The following is an 18,012-nucleotide window of genomic DNA, read 5'->3' as shown; positions in this document are numbered from 1 at the left end:
CTGTGGGTCGCGACCCCTTTGAGGGTCGAACGACCCTTTCACAGGGGTCGCCTAAGACCATCGGAAAACACATATATAATTACATATTGTTTTTGTGATTAATCACTATGCTTTAATTATGTTCAATTTGTAACAATGAAAATACATCCTGCATATCAGATATTTACATTACGATTCATAACAGTAGCAAAATTACAGTTATGAAGTAGCAACGAAAATAATTTTATGGTTGGGGGTCACCACAATATGAGGAATGGTATTAAAGGGTCGCAGCATTAGGAAGGTTAAGAGCCACTGTTCTAAACCAACAGTAAAGAGATTTGTTAAAAGTGTATAAACTCTTCCAGGATGGGGACAGTGAGAATGTAGGGAACAGCAACGTTTGGAAAGCAAATAGAAGAGTGGTAAAGGACTTAGTAGACCCCCCAAAATAAATTGGAATCCCAAAATGGCAGCAGGACAAACTGATAGGCAATCAGCAAACGTTTGAGTAATAAACAACATGAAGGAATTTGGAAATAGGGGTAGGAGGATCAAAAAAAAAAGGGAAATTGACTGAAATCTGTTTGAAAAAGAGGTAGGTCCTTACACCCCTCCCCCACTCCATGCAGCCAGATGAAGGCCTCTCCCTAACTCCTGTAAAGACTATACAGTCTTTTTCCTGGAGATGGCAAAATAGGGGTCTTTTGCCTGGGGGGTCATGAGTTACATTTACTTCAGTGAGTAAACAAAGACAATAAGATCATGGCACACACCCACCACTGCTGCCCCCACCTCTGGATCTGGACAGTTCCCTAGACAGGAAATGCATCTTCTCTGAGGAATGTGGCCTACTCAAGTGGAAAGTCCTAAAGATAATGACAATGGAGACAGTAAAACTGCCTGTCCACCACTCCTCCTTATTCATGCACTCCAGCTTACAACTGCTTCTCGACCTGTACTCTTAAATAAGACCGGCCAGCCAAGGGTCAGCAAACAACTGAAGAAGGCCTCTCACATGGGAGAGGCCAAAATAAGCTGAAAAAAGCAACTTTAAAAAACTAGAAACAAGAAAAAAAACTCAATAGCAAAACTAGGTAGTAATGATGGTTGCACAACATCGTAACAATGCCACTGATTTGGACACTTTAAAATTGTTAACGTGGTAAATTTTATTTTATGTATATATAAAAAAGGAGCCCTGACTGGTTTAGCCCAGTGGATAGAGCGTCGGCCTGAGGACTCAAGGGTCCCAGGTTCGATTCTGGTCAAGGGCATGTACCTTGGTTGCGGGCACATCCCCAGTAGGGGGTGTGCAGGAGGCAGCTGATCGATATTTCTTTCTCATCAGTGTTTCTAACTCTCTATCCCTCTCCCTTCCTCTCTGTAAAAAATCAATAAGCTATATTTAAAAAAAAAAGAGAGAGACACATGTGGGCCATCTTTTTTTTTTTTCTCATATATACATTCTCTTTATTTTTTTTATTTTTATTTTTTATTATTAGTTAAGGTATTACAAATGTGTCCTCATCCCCCCCATTAACCCCCAACCTCCCCCACACACACAAACTCATGCTCCCATCCCCCTGTTGTCCATGTCCATTGGTTTGGCTTATATTTGCAAAATAAGATTTTTTGTAAGATTTTTATAACTTGGGGTTACATCATGAATAAAAATGTTATCCCACAGAAGTGCCCTGAGTACATGTCTATATTTAACAAAAATCTTTTGGAATAGCAGTGTAGCATTCTGCCTGGTTACAATAGGGCATGAGTAAGCATGCTCATTTCCTTGATAGGTAGAGGATTTCTGTGATGCCTTCAGAAATACGATCCAAATACATGCTAAAATTACTATCTCATAGTTTCTAATATGAATTTATAGTGATAATACTAAATGAATATCATATGGTCAATACACATCATAACACCTTCACAGAAAATTTAAATCCTAGGTGTGAACTGAATTCTAAACAGAAACCATTTTATACTATGATTCTTAATATAATAAAAGTGCTACCCATGTTGATACCTTTGCATCAATTTCATTATTTCATTCCCTTATGGATACTTCAAGACCACATTTAAATAAAATCTATTTTATTTTTTCCTATCTAAGTTAGTTCCCTTCACATTATATTGGACCTGATACTCACAGTAACGTTTTAACAACCACTTCATAGATAAACTGAGATTCCACCAAAAAAAAGAATCATGAGTTTCAATCATATCAGTACTTCAAAGTATATGAATAGCTTTTAAATTAGTATATAACAAAAATAATATGGCTCTTTAACTTGCCATTTGTATGTATATACAGGGGTGGGCAAAAGTAGGTTTATAGTTATTCAGATGGATAATATAATAATTAATAAAGGGGGGATAAATTGGGATGGAAAGAAACACAGTTTTTAAGCCACTCCTGCCTATCATTTAGTTGGCAGTTTTCTAATCCCAAGTATAAGAATTTATGTTTCTACTTTGCTTTGGGCGATGGATGCATGATGCAGTGTGCAGGTGATGCTTTATTGAGTTATACACTTGAAACCGGTATGGTTTTATGAACTAATGTCACCCCAATAAATTCAACTTAAAAACTTAAAAGAAAAAGAAAACAAAGATGTTCCATCACACAAAAAAATTTGTTACCATGTATGGTGATGGACATTAACTAGACATATTATGGTGATCATTTTGCAATATAGACATATATTGAGTCATTATGTTGTACACCTAAAATCAATAATGTTATAACCAACTGTATTTCAGTTTTTTTAAATAAGAAAATAATTAAACATATAAATATGTAATAAGACATCAAAAAAGGATCTGAAGAGTGAGGAAGACTTAGAACAATTGTTTCACAGAAATACTTACGCTCAATAAATATTTAAATAGATGAATGAATGTAGCATTTATATCTAGTTAAGTAAATGTAATAAACAGTAAAGTCCTAAAAAAAAAAAAAAGTAGGTGTTTCATACAACCAAAGTAACATTTAAGAGGCGCTATATGCATTTAAAATCAATAGAGTGAGCAAACGCCCACACACTACCCCAGAGGGACCAGTAAACGAAACTAATAGTACCATATCGCCCTCTACTGGACTCCACTAGGAAAGATAAACCTAAAAGATTAACAGGACTTTAAAAACATTTACTTTTTAAAGGACTTAATGGAATGCTCTTTTCCTAAAAATACAAGTTTAGCCTAATATTAGATAAGTCTTGGTCATTCAACCTATAGCAATTTTAGTGTGACACTAACTCAATGTGGTGTAGAAGTTCAGAGGAATCAGTCATGAATATGATAATACAGAAATAACTATTAAAATAAATATTTTTCTTAAAACTATATATGCTCTTGGAGTTGAAAAGGCTGAATAAAGTCTCTGGTCTAGCTAACTATATGGTGCATGTCTTCCTTCTATACTATACATCTGCCAATAGTTGCCCAGCTTTGGCTTAAACATTCTGGTGATAGAAAACTCACCATCCCTGAAAAGTCTCCCCTGATCTGGATAATTCCTTAGGGCTGAAAATTATTTCCCTCCTGATCTTACCTCTGCAGCAGAAAACCCCTCAAATACTTAAATGGAGCAAATTAATCCCATTAAATCATCTATTCTCTAAATTAAATAACCCAACTTTCTTCCAGTGGCTCCTTTGTCCAGGTTTCAGATGTCTCCACTATTCTTCTTTATATATATTTTAATTGATTTAGGAGAGGAAGAGAGAGGGAGAGACAGACAGAAACATCCATGATGAGAGAATCATTGATTGGTTGCCTCCTGTACACCCCACACTGGGGATGGAGCCCGAAACCCAGGCATGTGCCCTGACTGGGAACGGAACTGTGACCTCCTGCTCATACGGCGACGCTCGACCACTGAGCCACGCCGGCCGGGCACCTCCACTATTCTGAATGCACTCCTCTGTGTATTCTTTTTATTGCTGCTAGAACAAATTACTGTAAACTCAGTAGGTTAAAACAACACAAATTTATTATCTTACCAATGTTTAGGTCAGAAGTCCATCTGGGCTAAAATCAAACTGTCAGCAAGGCTATGTTCCTTTCTGGAAGTTCTAGGCTAGAACCCATTTCCTTGTCATTTTTAGCTTCTAGAGGCCACCCACATCCCTTGGCCCATGCCTCCCTTCCACCATCTTCAAAGTGAGCAACAGTGCATCTCTCTGACCATTCTTCTACAATCACATCTTCCTCTGACCCTAACCCCAGCCAGAAAGGGTACCTTTAAGGACTCATGTCATTCAGTTGAGCCCACCCAGATAATTCAGGATGATCTCTCCATCTCAGGGTCCTTAATCTTAATTACACCACAAAGTCCCTTTTAATTTTTCACATTGGGTAACATTCACAAATTTGGGGGGTTTGGGCTACCACAAAATGCCTTTTCCCACTTGTCCTTCTTCCTCCTAAGGTAGAGTGTTCCCTCTGAGTGTGGCACTCCAGGAATGACCAGCACTGAGTAACACAGGATTGCCACCTTCATCTTTCCAGACCCGATACTTCTAATATCTGGACTAAAATCCAGAGGTTATCTACATCACACCTCTCATTCTTATCAGGCCATGAATTAAAACCCCTAAGCCTTGTCTATAAACACAGTTTTTAAGCCACTCCTGCCTATCCTTTACTTGGCAGTTTTCTAATCCTAAGTATAAGAATTTATGTTTCTTTCTGTTAAATTTCATTAGATTTTTCCCTATTCTTGAGATCTTTTTTGGATCTCAATTCTAACATTCAACCTATTTGCTATACACTCAGTTCTTGTCATGCACACCTGTAGTGAGTGCTCCTATTATGTCATCAATGATAGAAACCATGAACAGGACAAGGTACGAAGAGAGTTCTGCAGCACGTCAGAAATCTGTCTGAAGTTCCATGGTTCTTACATTTCAGTGTGTACATGAACTACTGAGAGGTTTCTATGCCCCATCTCTAGAGATTCCAATTTAGGAGGTCTGGGACAAGAACCAGCAATCACAACCTTCCCCCAGTAGGTTTCAGATGGCTGATCTGCAGAGAACATGGGGAGAAACACTGTCCAGGTCCACACCGATCATTAATCAGTTCCTGTTGGGTGTGGCCAGTCAGGCACAATCCACCCTGCCACTTTCAGGTAGTTATCATGAGAAAGAAATCTAGTCAATGACTAGCTGAATTCCAATCACACCAGTGCTACTGTATTTCCCTGCTCTACCAGTCCTGCTACCTGTAAAGGCAGAAATGTTGCAGACTTGATTTGTTCTTAGCAGACCTGTTTGATGTGTTGACATCAAGTTTGTCTTATTTCTCAGTGCCCATCATTTATTCTTTAGTTTCTGATCTAGAATCTTGCCAGGGTTTTAGGATCAAGCTCACCAGCTAGTACTTAACAGAACCACCTTTCTTCACCTTTGGAAAATTGAAACTGCCCTTACCTGCCTCCAGTCATTTGGAAAATCTGTTATCTTTGAAGAGCTCTCAAAGATCATGGACCGCTGTAAGTTCTTTCTGAATCTATCTTGGAATGTAATTCATCCAGGCTCAAATACCTGAACACATTTAGAGAAGCTTCGCCATGTGGAGTTTCATTCTTCCCTACCAATGATCACACTACCCTTTTCACAGGAAGATTTTTCTTGACAGAAGGACAGAAGCAAAATAGGATTTTCAGAGTTTTGCCTTCTCTATGTCATCCATCAGCAGCATACCTTCAGTTCCTAACAGCAAATCAATCCCCTTTTCATCCCTTTCTTGCTCTAAACATAACTTTGAGTACCCCAAGTCTTCCTTAGCAATTCTTGGAAGTCTCTACTCAGGGAGATTTTATCTTTTAGTTGCTATTCTTAGAAATCTAAACCTCTTCTTACATTTGCATTAATTTGACTTCACCTTTCCTCTCTCTTTTTGAAACTGATCCTGAATTGGCAAGAAATTTAGCTGTTGGAGTTGAATAATACATACATAGGGGTTATTAGGCAGGTCTTACTACTTTTGAAATTTTCCAAAATAAAAAGTCAAATAAATATATCTAAATATATAAATACAAATTAAATACAAATGTTTATGTAAACATTTGAGGGAAGGGGGAGAGGGAGAGAAAGAAAAAAAAAGGAGAGAGGAAGGTATTCCCCATTTCTTTTTTTACTGGGATATGTTTTTATCCCTAAACTTCCTTTTATTGGTTGGGATAATTTGGTTTTAATTAAAGTCTCAATGGCACTCCCTCTGCACCTCCCAATCCTTTCCATTTATCTTCCAGGCAAGATTCCCATGCCATTTTTCTTTGACCGCTTGAAATCCATCTAGCAAAAGTCTAGGATATAATCTAATTATGTTTGTTTCTCTCTTCCTATCAGGAACACAAATCGTAAAAGGTTTTCCATTTTTATTTAGAACTACATTAGTTTCACCATTATTCTTTAGGAAAGTGGTTCTCAAAGTGTGGTTCTTGTACCAGCAACAGCAACATCATCCATGAACTTTTTAGGAACCAGAGTCATGTGTCCCACTGACCTGTTGTATCAGAATACCTGGAGATGGGGCCTAGAAAACTCTCCAAATGAGTCCTATCACATTAAAGTTTGAGAACCACTACTTTAGGAGAAGTAACTGTTCCCATTCAAAAGCTGTCAGACACTATGCTTTTAGCAAACGTGATTTCCATCAAGTGCCTAAATACTGGGAGTTCCTCATGCTACTGTATACATTAACCTGTGTGCCTATTTTATGTATGCAACTCATCACCTCTTCCTTAAGCCAATGGGCATACAGCACACTTCCACTTCTGTATCTATCCCATTTCTCTCTTGCTTTAAATTCTCCTCTAAATAGTGTTTAGCATCCTTCCACTCAAAAGATCTCAATGCAGATATAATTTCTTGGCATAGCACACTATTATATCTCTCCCTTTAAGATATCTGAATTGTTACATTCAAGTGGTAAGCCAAAATCCAGAAAGTCACCAAAACAGTCATGAGATATTTATTCTTCTCCCTTATCATCTCAATTTTATATTGTCATTCATATTTTGTATAAAGGTATTATACAAATACCTTTTGTAGAAGGTACCGAAGCTCCTAAGTATAACATCAAGCTAGTTTCCATATCTGTCTTTTGTGAATCGCTGGATACTGCCTCCATTTATTTCTGCTTACCATGTCTTACTGTATGTCTAACATAGTTTCATCAATTAATCTGCTTGTTTTTCTCCTCTTCAGTAGCATTTAGCCTAAAACTGTCCTAACCAGACCAGCTGGTTCCTAGGAACACACCCACAGGAGAAGTACTCCATCCCTCCTTTCATTCTCCTAAACTCAATGAAAGATGATGATAATGATACTAACTGCAAGCTTTCTTCCTAGGCTCTTAAATTAGTGCTTCTATGATGATAAGTAAAAACTATAGCTGTAGCCAGAAAGGCATTGAGAGGGCCAGGAATATAGAAATTAACACAAATTTAATAGCTTGATTTTTAAAAAAATCCTTTACTTGAGGTCATCCCTTCCCTTGGTTCTTTTGTAAGCAGGAATATAAACAAATATTACCTTGTTGATAAAATATTTGCTTTCAAATCAATATATTTGTAATCATAACTTTCTTCTTTAGAAGTGGGAAAAATTTACTTAACTGTATATTCCACTCTGAATTATGAAATAACTAACACCAATCAATTCCATGTATAGTAATGTTTATTCTACACACAGACAAATAAGTTCAAAGTTTTAAAGCTCTAAATTGAAAAACCACATTGTAGAAGAAATATGTCACTGAAGAAGTTACAGAATTTATATTCAAAATGCAAGAATAGTCTGAAGATGTGTACTTTTTAAAAATTGGAATGTGTAACAAATAAGTTGGTATGAAAAAGCAATTTATATACAGTCTGGCCCAGAACATACCTCAACACCAAAGAAGTAATAAAAGACAGCAATAAAGGAAACTAACAATACATAATGATAAAAGAAAATCACAAAGTGAAACATGAAACAATTTGCTAAAGAATTCTTGGTTGTGAAAATAGTAAGATGCATATAAAATTGCATACTTTTGAATAATGATTATTCTTAAGAAATGAATGAGGAAAAATAGACTACTCATTAACAAAAAAGAAAACAATGAGTCACAACACACTAATCTGTGGAAAGTAATAATTCCCCAATAATAGGAATAGTCACATATTTCTGCTAAATAATTTAGTGGTTAAAATCTCTTACAAAGTGTAAATAGAGTGTAAGCAGAATAATTCTGTTTTTTTAAATGGCATCTTCTATTTCTGACATGGACTATAAATACTTCATAAGTAGTCAATAAATATTAAATCAAAATTGTTAAAAATCACCTGGCTGGGAGTGGCTCAATGGTTGAGTATCAACCTATGAACCAGGAGGACATGATTCGATTCCAGTCAGGGCACATGCCCAAGTTGCGGGCTCCAACTCCAGTAGGGGCGTGCAGGAGGAAGCCAATAATGATTCTCTCTCATCACTGATGTTTCTATTTGTCTTTCCCTCTCCTTTCCTTTCTGAAGTCAATGAAAAATTTTTTAAAGAAAATATATTTACAGTATTTATTGAAAAAACCTGTGCAGACCTGGCCAGAGTGGCTCAACGGTTAGAGCGTCAGCCTGCACATCAAAGGGTCTTGAATTCGATTCCCGGTGAAGGGCACATACCCGGGTTGCGGGTTCACCCCTCCATCTTTCCTCCTTCCCTCTCTCTCTAAAAAACAAACAAACAACAAAACCTTTGTATAAGTGGGCCCACGCAGTTCAAACCTTTGTTGTTCAAGGGTCAACTGTATTTCTTCTTCCTATTTTTGTTACTCAAATACTTCAACTTCTTGTGAGTCATATAGCTTTTGAAGTCTGTTTCTCTCTACCAAAACTGAACCTTGGAGATAACCTATCTGTGAGAAATGCTTTGATGATTGACTAGAAAATGACTTTAAGTGTTTATAAACCTCAGTATATCATCATCCCCTTTATCCTTCCATTTGCTCAGTTATCTTGTCATCAACAGAGATACTACTTAAAAGCATCTACTCTTTCACGTCTCAGTTCCTACCTATCATTGAACAAGTTTTAAATCAATGTTCAGCCTTCTAGGGGCTAATAAACATTCTCACCCAAAGAAAGTGACAGTATAAGATGTAATCTTCTGGTGATACTTTGGGATTCTTAACAAAAAGACACCTTATACATAAAATAAATGGATATGTTTAGAACTCATTATTGTAATTTGAGATTACAGAAGCCATTCTCCCTATACTTCATATAACAGTGTTAACAAAAATAGTTTTATGTTTTCATGTCCGTTTTGACACACACGAATATTACAGTAATTACTACTATTATTATGTGAGTTTTTCGCTAACAAAAGAAAAATGTTAAATGCAATATGGTTATTTCCCTTTTTACCATTGACTAAAAGAGGTGCTACCATTTTATATCAGAAAATAAGAAAGTTCATCAGAATTGAAATAACCCTATCCTAGGACTATTATAAAATGCACACTTCACACACACACACACACACACACACACACACACACACACATACACACACCCTCACTCAAATCTCTGGATTCCTGGTCAATTATCTTTCTCTGACCACAGAGCTAAAACTCAATGAATGTCTTCTACTGAATAAGGGCTTTTTATTTTTTAAAAACATATTTTTATTGATTTCAGAGAGGAAGGGAGAGGGAGAGAGAGACAGAAACATCAATGATGAGAGAGAATCATTGAGCGACTGCCTCCTGCATACCTAGTGCCTCTTGCATGCCCCCTACTGGGAATCAAGCATGTGCCCTTGACCAGAATTGAACCCAGACCCTTCAGTCCGCAGGCTGATGCTCTATCCACTGAGCCAAACCAGCAAGGGCTTAATGAGGACCTTTTAAAAAGATAGCAGTCTTGCCTGCCCAGTGTCACTAAGTTGGTTGAGGATGGTCCTAGGCACCAGGTCCCAGGTTCGATTCCTAGACAGGGCACATGCCCAGTTTGCTTGATCCCTAGTAAGGGGTGTGCAGGAGGCAGTCAATGGAATGTTTCTATCTCTCCCCCTTCTTTTCTCTCTCTGAAATCAATAAAAACATATTTTTAAAATTAAATAAAAATAAAAACAAAAAAATGGCAGTTCTGTGACAAATACACAAATCTGAACCAATAATTCCCTTTTTCATCCATTCACTCAATATTATTAAACAGCTATAATAATGTAATGCTTTCAATCATTCAGTAAGTACACAAAATGTAAAAAATGTAATATGGTAAGGAATATTTCTACATTCATATTTTTTGAGAAACTCCTAGCATGCATTTCACATGCAGTTTCGTGTGTATAAATGACCTTACCTCTCTTACAGATAGCTGTGGTGGGAAGGAGACTGAAAACACTAAGTTAGTGAATTCAAATCCAGAGGCCTCTACCTTTTGGCACACCTGAAAAAGTATTATATAAAAATTACTTTATTACATAAAAGAGCATTATATAAATTCCCAGGAAGTGCTAAAAATTATATACTAATCTTCATAACATAGATTTTTGGTCCAGGAAATGACACTGCAAAACTTCTAAACTTTCACCTTTGAGTAGGGAATTCTCACAAACATCATGAAATCAAATATTTGCTAACTATGACCCTGAAGACTGACAACACCGAAACAGCAAGGACTCACCTGCAGAACAATCTGCTGAATGTCAAAATAGTTTTCTATTAGGTTACCTCATCATTTAAAAAAGATTTTAAACAAAGTAAAGCCAAATATGGCACTCCTGACAGCTGAGAACAAAAGCCAGTCCTACATTCAAACATGCACCTCCCACAAGGCTGTAACACTTGTCTTTTCTAGACACTAATAGGTATGACTAACAAAGAACTTTTCTCTAGCTTCTTATGTTAAAATAGCAAAGGGAAAACTGCTATTTATTTTTTTCAATTGAATAGCACTCATGACTGACATACATAAAGGGATATATATTTCATTTTCAGATATCATGTTGATAAAAAGGTAATTTGAGATAAAAAAGGTGTTCATTATTTGAAATAAATTAAGGAAATGTTTTAATAATACATTGGTGTGAAACACGTTGAAATGAATGGCATTGTTCCTGTAGATACAAAAATTCCAGGTCTGCTCTGGCCAGGTGGCTCAGTTGATTGGAGTGTCATCCCGTACACCAAAAGGTTGAGAGTTCGATTCCCAGTCAGGGTACATATGCGAGACAATTAATCAATGAATCTCTCACATTGATGTCTCTCTCTCTCTTTCTCTTTCCCTTCCTATCTCTCTAAAATCAATAAAAAAAAGAATTCTAGGTTTAAAACTAAAAATCTCTATATAAGTGCACATATAATAACAGAAGACAGATTATTTACCTTTTTAATGAACTCTTTTTCACAGAATTCCTGAAGAATTCCTAGGCATACATTGCATACATTTGGACTGGAGCTCTTAGAAACAATGCTTCCGCCTTCAATAACGGACACCCTTCCCTCTCCATTTTGACTCTGATTATCAGTCCCATCAATCCCATCTTCCAGTTCATGGAGTCGAATTTTCTTGGGAGGTGGGTTTGGAACTTCCAAAATTAATTCACCTTTTTCAGTTTTCAGAAATTTCTGTAGTTCATTGAGCAATTCCTAGAAAGTTAATTTTTAACAAAACACAATAAAAGTAATAACTCTAAGAAGGGTAAGATGAAGCATGAAAACAGGAGTGAATATTATGATATATCACAAACTTGCCCAATGTTGATTTATATTCAATCTAGAGCAATGAATTAATTTTATTAGCCAGCATCGGCTTTCTGGGGAATTTAAAAGAGGCTTAACTAACTCCTATGATAAATGTGTGAATATTTTTTCAAAAGAGTTTAATATATCAGAGAAGCTAAATCTGAGGCAGAAAGGCTCCATTAAGATATTAACTAATTAATTAGTGCACTGGGCATGTAGTTCTGTTGTGGGGTCATTCACTCATTCACTTGCTAATTAAAAAAAGAAAAAAGAAACCACTTTTCATTTCCAATTTTTAACTAATAGAAATACAGCCAAAACCGGTTTGGCTCAGTGGATAGAGCGTCGGCCTGCAGACTGAAGGGTCCCGGGTTCGATTCCAGTCAAGGGCATGTACCTTGGTTGCGGGCACATCTCCAGTGTGGGGTGTGCAGGAGGCAGCTGGTCGATGTTTCTCTCTCATCGATGTTTCTAGCTCTCTATCCCTCTCCCTTCCTCTCTGTAAAAAATCAATAAAATATATTTAAAAAAAAAAAAAAAGAAAAGAAATACAAATGGACTTTCCATTATTGCTTTCCATTATTGGTTATGTAATAACCTCACAATCACTAAAACATCATATGTATAATATTTAATATGAAGTCTGAAAAATTAGAGAGAAATTAGGGGTCTATTAAGTAAAAGTAAGTTCAAGACAATTTACTAAATAAAGGTAAACAGATGCTGGAAATGCTGAGATTTGGCACCATAATTACAAACCATTTATATGTGCTAATTGAAAGCGGCCCTCTACTACATTCTGGTTTGCCTACTTTTTGTTACCTTTTGTATTAGAATGTTAAAAGTGGCATTCCTTTGAAACCATTCTTATATTTCAGACATTCTACTCATCCAAATACTCAGAAGACTTTTCCTCAATTTTGTTTAAATTAAACAGGCTTTTTTTTCAGTTGTTGAATAAATATCCTTTTAAATTCACTCAGATTACAATTTACTGACTGTAAAGGGAAAAGTCTTTCACTCAAACAAATTTAATTCATTTTATTAAGACATTAGCTCTCCTATTTTATCAACAGAGAAATACTCATACATACATACACATACAGGTATATTATGACCCACACAAATGTTTATTATTACCTAAGATCTACAATGTTGGTATAACATAGTACATATATATAAATGTATATGTACATATATAATTATATGAATAGAACAGGTCAAAATTTACATTTTTTAAAAAGTCTTCAAATATTTACATATTTACACAAAATGATACAAACAAAAGTTAGTAACACTAAGTTTCTTAATATGTTTTAAATCTTAACAACATATGCATAGCATACTAGATTATAATGTCTTTTAAAATGTGTAAGAGAAGTTACACAAAACCAGTTTTGTTACTTTATAGTCATTGTGTGTATAAATAAATATACACATATATTAATCATCATAGCATATGTACCATTTCCAGTTTTCAAAGTGCTTTCACATACTTTATTAGATATTGTCCCTTAAAATCCTGTGAGGTGGATGTTATCATCATTCCCAATTACAGAGGAGAAAACTGAAGATGGAAAGTTGTGGAACTGGGATTCAAATCCATGTCTTTCAGCTCCAAATTCTAGGCTTTGGGTTCAGACAGACAGTTCATATCCTAGCTTGCTCACTTAATAGCTGTGTAACTTTGGACAGGTTGCTTAACCTCTCTTTGCCTCAGTTCTTCATCTGAAAATAGAGACAATCATAGTATGTACTTACCTAATAGGTTACTATGAGAGTTACATGAAGGTTGAAATATAATAATGCTGTATGAATATTAGATATAATTATTATTTTAAAATAATAGAAACAATTAATTCATAGGAAAAATGACTGCTATTGCTAACTCCTGGGAAATTTTTTAAAATTATAAGAAACTGAGTGTTCATGTATATGAATCTGTGTGTGTGTGTGTTTGTTTATACTGTTTGTATAGTTATATATTTACATATATATAATTATTATCTGCCTCTGAAAAGAATATCACTATTAGAATCAAATATATTTCACAAAATGTTATATATTTTATGTGAAAGGATTCTATTAAATGTCAAAGATCTCTGTATATTACTTTTGTTGTTATTAATAGTAAATAATTAATGATTTTAATGGAATTTCTTTCTAGAGGGTTGCAAATACTATTTGTAAATAAAATGATAAAATAGAAAACAGAAAAAAAATGCAACCGAACCCACAATTCTTTCACTTAATAGAGTTATTGATGGCGAACCTTTTGAGCTTGGCGTGTCAGCATTTTGAACAACCCTAACTTAACTCTGGTGCCGTGTCACATATAGAAATTTTTTTATATTTGCAACCATAGTAAAACAAAGACTTATATTTTTGATATTTATTTTATATATTTAAATGCCATTTAACAAAGAAAAATCAACCAAAAAAAATGAGTTCGCGTGTCACCTCTGACACGCGTGTCATAGGTTTGACATCACTGAGTTAAGGACTACCACCCCCTCCTGTTACAACTTCCTAATATCTGGTAAGAAGCACTACTTTGTGATAGTCTGTCTAGATACTCTTTAGGAAGGGTCTATACAAACATTAAATGCACCAGGGAATTGCTCCACAAAGATCCCACTATATTAAATGTTAGATTTAATCACTTAAAAAGAACCTTACATTTTTATGATAATGTAAATTCTAAAATTAGCGTTACCAGTAATTATTTTATTATAGTGTTTTTAAATTTAACGTAGAGTTATGGATAGATACTTGCCCTCAAATGTACACATATTATTTTAAAACTAGAGAAAACTTCTTAACTTAAAAAAAAAAAGAAAATACCTCGTAAGAAAGTTTGTAAGGTGCATGAAAATCCACACCACAGAATCTGAAGATACATCTTGGACATGTACCAGTATTGAACAACAACTGGGCCACATGCTTGTTTTCCTCAGTCAGCGGAAACATACTGAGTATCTATAACTACAAAGAAACAAAAAGTAAAACTAATGAGCATCTTTTGTGTTTTACTTTCACAGACAAATAAATCATCATCTTTAAAGATAAAAACTAAATTTTATTTGAAAAACACTATTTTGTATTCCCCAATAATGACCTTTTCATTATATGCATAATGAAACATACACTTGAAAGAAATTTAATAGATGAATCAGATAAGTTTCTAATTGTCAAGGGATTAGTTTAGTATTCTGGATTATGATAAAATATATCAATATACCTCAATCAATCAAAAAAATAAGAAGAATGGTTGTCTCTGAAAAAGGTGATGAAAACAAGAGCAGAAAATAAAAATTTGATTTTATTTTGTACCAGTCAGTGTTGTTTGAGAATACAGAATAATAAATTCAATAAACTTTTCGTATTAAAAATGAGTTTGCTAGAAAAAACTTACCAGATAGGTTTACATTATATAATACCTGACTAACCTTAATGAAAGTTAAGCAGTCAAACATTTAAAACAAATTAATGGGTGGATCCAAAAACATAAATTTTACTTTGATGATATAACTAAATGACAACACCTATTATCAAAATAAGAAAAATTTGTTTATTTCATGCACAAGTAAAACCTCCAACAAAAACAAATGAAATGCAAATATTTTAGAGTAATTACTGTCTGGAACAATTTGCTACCTTTTGGAATTTGAATAAATTCACTTAGAAACAAATACTAGAGAACAGAGGAAATCCAATATAATTCTCATGTTGCCAGGAAGGAGGGGTGGTAAATTACCTAATCATTCTGTTTGGCAAAAATGGTCTTCTGATTAATGAGTCAGTCCACATTACTTTAAAATGAGGAACTAGCAAAGGGATTACATGGCAATGTTGTGGTATGGTGTAACTCTGGTCACACAGGTAAAAGGCAGTGGCACCTTTTAATTTGTGGTTTCATAAAGCAAATGAACTCGTTAAAAATATGTGAGAAGGTGAAGCTCTTACCAACTGCTTACTATAAAGATGTGCTTCTTAGAATACGTTTGTGTTTTTCAACCCTTTAAATTCACTACTTCCTTCCAAGCTTCTAAATGTCTGTGGCCACTTACCAAGAGTGGAGCCTTGACACAAAATAATGACTGCACTCCCCTCACCAAGAAACTGTTTCTGTCTCACCCTTTATGTCATCTTTTCTCCTCCTTTCCATTAGTTAAGGTCAAGGATATCATTTAATTCATAATTAACCTTTAACTCAGAGAAACAAATAACCCTTCTTCCCCAATAAAGTCTAGGAGTAAGTGCTTAAAAAGGACACTTTGTATCAAAGATCGCCCTGGGGACTTAAGTTAAATTTCAATAAAATGTTTATTTTCTTTCCTTTGACTTAAAAACAATGTTTATTTCTCCAGTACGTTCCTGGAAATAAAGATATCATGCAACATGAATTAATGATACAATATCATCTCTTTGCTCTGAGAAATTCCCATACCTACTGGGAATTAGGAGACCTGCACTGAGTAATTTGAAGGGGTCTTAAACAAAACCAAACAAAACCCTTTTGAGTGTGTCATTAATTGAATGGATTTACAATCCTCCCAAATCATTTTCACCTAGCAACAATCTAGCGCAGTGGTTCTCAACCTTCCTAATGCCGCGACCCTCTAATACAGTTCCTCATGTTGTGGTGACCCCCAACCATAAAATTATTTTCGTTGCTACTTCATAACTGTAATTTTGCTACTGTTATGAATCGTAATGTAAATATCTGATGATGTGCAGGATGTATTTTCATTGTTACAAATTGAACATAATTAAAGCATAGTGATTAATCACAAAAACAATATGTAATTATATATGTGTTTTCCGATGGTCTTAGGCGACCCCTGTGAAAGGGTCGTTGGACCCCCAAAACGGTCGCGACCCACAGGTTGAGAACCGCTGATCTAACGCCTTCTTGAGCACGTGAACATTAAAAGGAGGAAATACGTTCTGCCTTAAATTTGGCTGTTGCATCTTAATGTACAGCGTCGAAATGACAGGACTTCATAAGACATGAGAAATCAGTTGTCCCAAAAGAGGTTTATCTTTGAGCAAGATAAAGCAAGCCGTGAGAAATGTATCCCACCCAGCAAGGTTTTCATTGTTGCTACCTTGGTGAAGATGTTTGCTTTCGTTTGCGTTTACGTGTTTACTTTACAGAAAGAACCGGAACAAGTCATTGCAACAGAGCCTCCTCCCACGTGTCAGGATCCCCAAGGGGAACGAGTCCCTTCTCCACAAACCAAGGATCACCAACCCAGTCTATGGTAACCCCGTCAACTGGGGGAGAGGAGGAACTTTCTTTCCACCTCTCCGAATATTACAGAAACCATTCACTGCAAATAGGGAAGGGGCAGGGCACGTGAAAAAGCACGGACATGACCAGGCTGTCTCACATCCTGTGATCTTTCTAAAAACTCATTGCATACTGAAGGCTGTCATTTGTCTCGTGGGGGTGGGGGTGGGGTTGTGGATTTCTAAATAGGGAGGCGCTACCGATGCACTCAGCTGTGCAACCTCCCCTACATCCAAGATCTATCTAACCTTGAGGGTCTTTTTTGGCTAAACAAGACCTTCACCACCACCCCACCACCCTCCACCCTACCCCCGCTTCGGTCAAGTCCAAGAAACTACCCACTCACCCCTCCTCGCTAACAAAGCGGCTCCAGCAGGGAGGAGACGATCCCCTCCATCCGCACCTCTCCGGCACCCAGATGGCACGCCCTCACCTCGGACCTCCCAGCCTCACCTTCTCCCACGGAGCCGGAGCCTGAGATTTAACCCCTGCCGGCCCTCAGAGGGAGCGGGGAAGACTAAAGACAGAGCACCCATGCGTCTAGCAATTCCGTTCCCCGAGGAAACGAGAGCTTTAGGACGAAAGTACCAGCCCCCTCTCGGGAGGACTGACTGCGCTATATCCCCTGCTTGTTTGCAGAAAAATCAATGAAACTGTCTGGACTGCCGCCACACACACACCCCGCCTCTCCCGCGGGTAGAGGAGTGCGGGGGACAGAAGTCCACGCCTGAGCGGGTCTAGTCTCAGAGAAGCTGCCGGGGGACTCCGGACCTCTAAGACATTGTAGCCGCTGCCAGAAATGTCGATGAGCCCTTGACTTTATCAGGAGGTTTAGAAAGGAAATTCTTTCTTTGGCAAATAAAAAGAGAGACTCTTTCTCTCTCATGGGTTAGTGGCATCCTCCTATCTTCCTGTTCCAGCTGGCAAAGCCCCACACGCCACGTGCTGGCCTCACGGGTGGACGGGGTGGATGGCTCGGCGCTCTGCCC

General features: G+C 36.5%; 1 protein-coding gene across 2 annotated transcripts in view; it reads right to left on the bottom strand.

The window, feature by feature from the left end:
- Positions 1–17,876, bottom strand: part of PUS10 (pseudouridine synthase 10) — a 64,699-nt gene extending 46,823 nt beyond the window's left edge. Inside the window, exons 1-4 of one of the 2 annotated variants that reach the window (XM_059659726.1) lie at positions 17,370–17,876; positions 14,572–14,712; positions 11,368–11,631; positions 10,343–10,429 (exon numbers count right to left, since the gene is read on the bottom strand). In XM_059659726.1, coding sequence (XP_059515709.1) covers positions 10,343–10,429; positions 11,368–11,631; positions 14,572–14,697 — 477 coding nt within the window. In that variant the 5' untranslated portion in view covers positions 14,698–14,712; positions 17,370–17,876. The remainder of the gene's footprint in view (positions 1–10,342; positions 10,430–11,367; positions 11,632–14,571; positions 14,713–17,369) is intronic. The other variant, XM_059659727.1, reaches the window with a different exon arrangement.
- Positions 17,877–18,012: the final 136 nt, after the last annotated feature.

This window comes from Myotis daubentonii, chromosome 12 (genome assembly GCF_963259705.1).
Source record: "Myotis daubentonii chromosome 12, mMyoDau2.1, whole genome shotgun sequence".
NCBI lineage: Eukaryota > Metazoa > Chordata > Mammalia > Chiroptera > Vespertilionidae > Myotis > Myotis daubentonii.
Note: the sequence above shows the minus strand (reverse complement) of the source record. Positions and strands in the feature narration are given on the sequence as shown.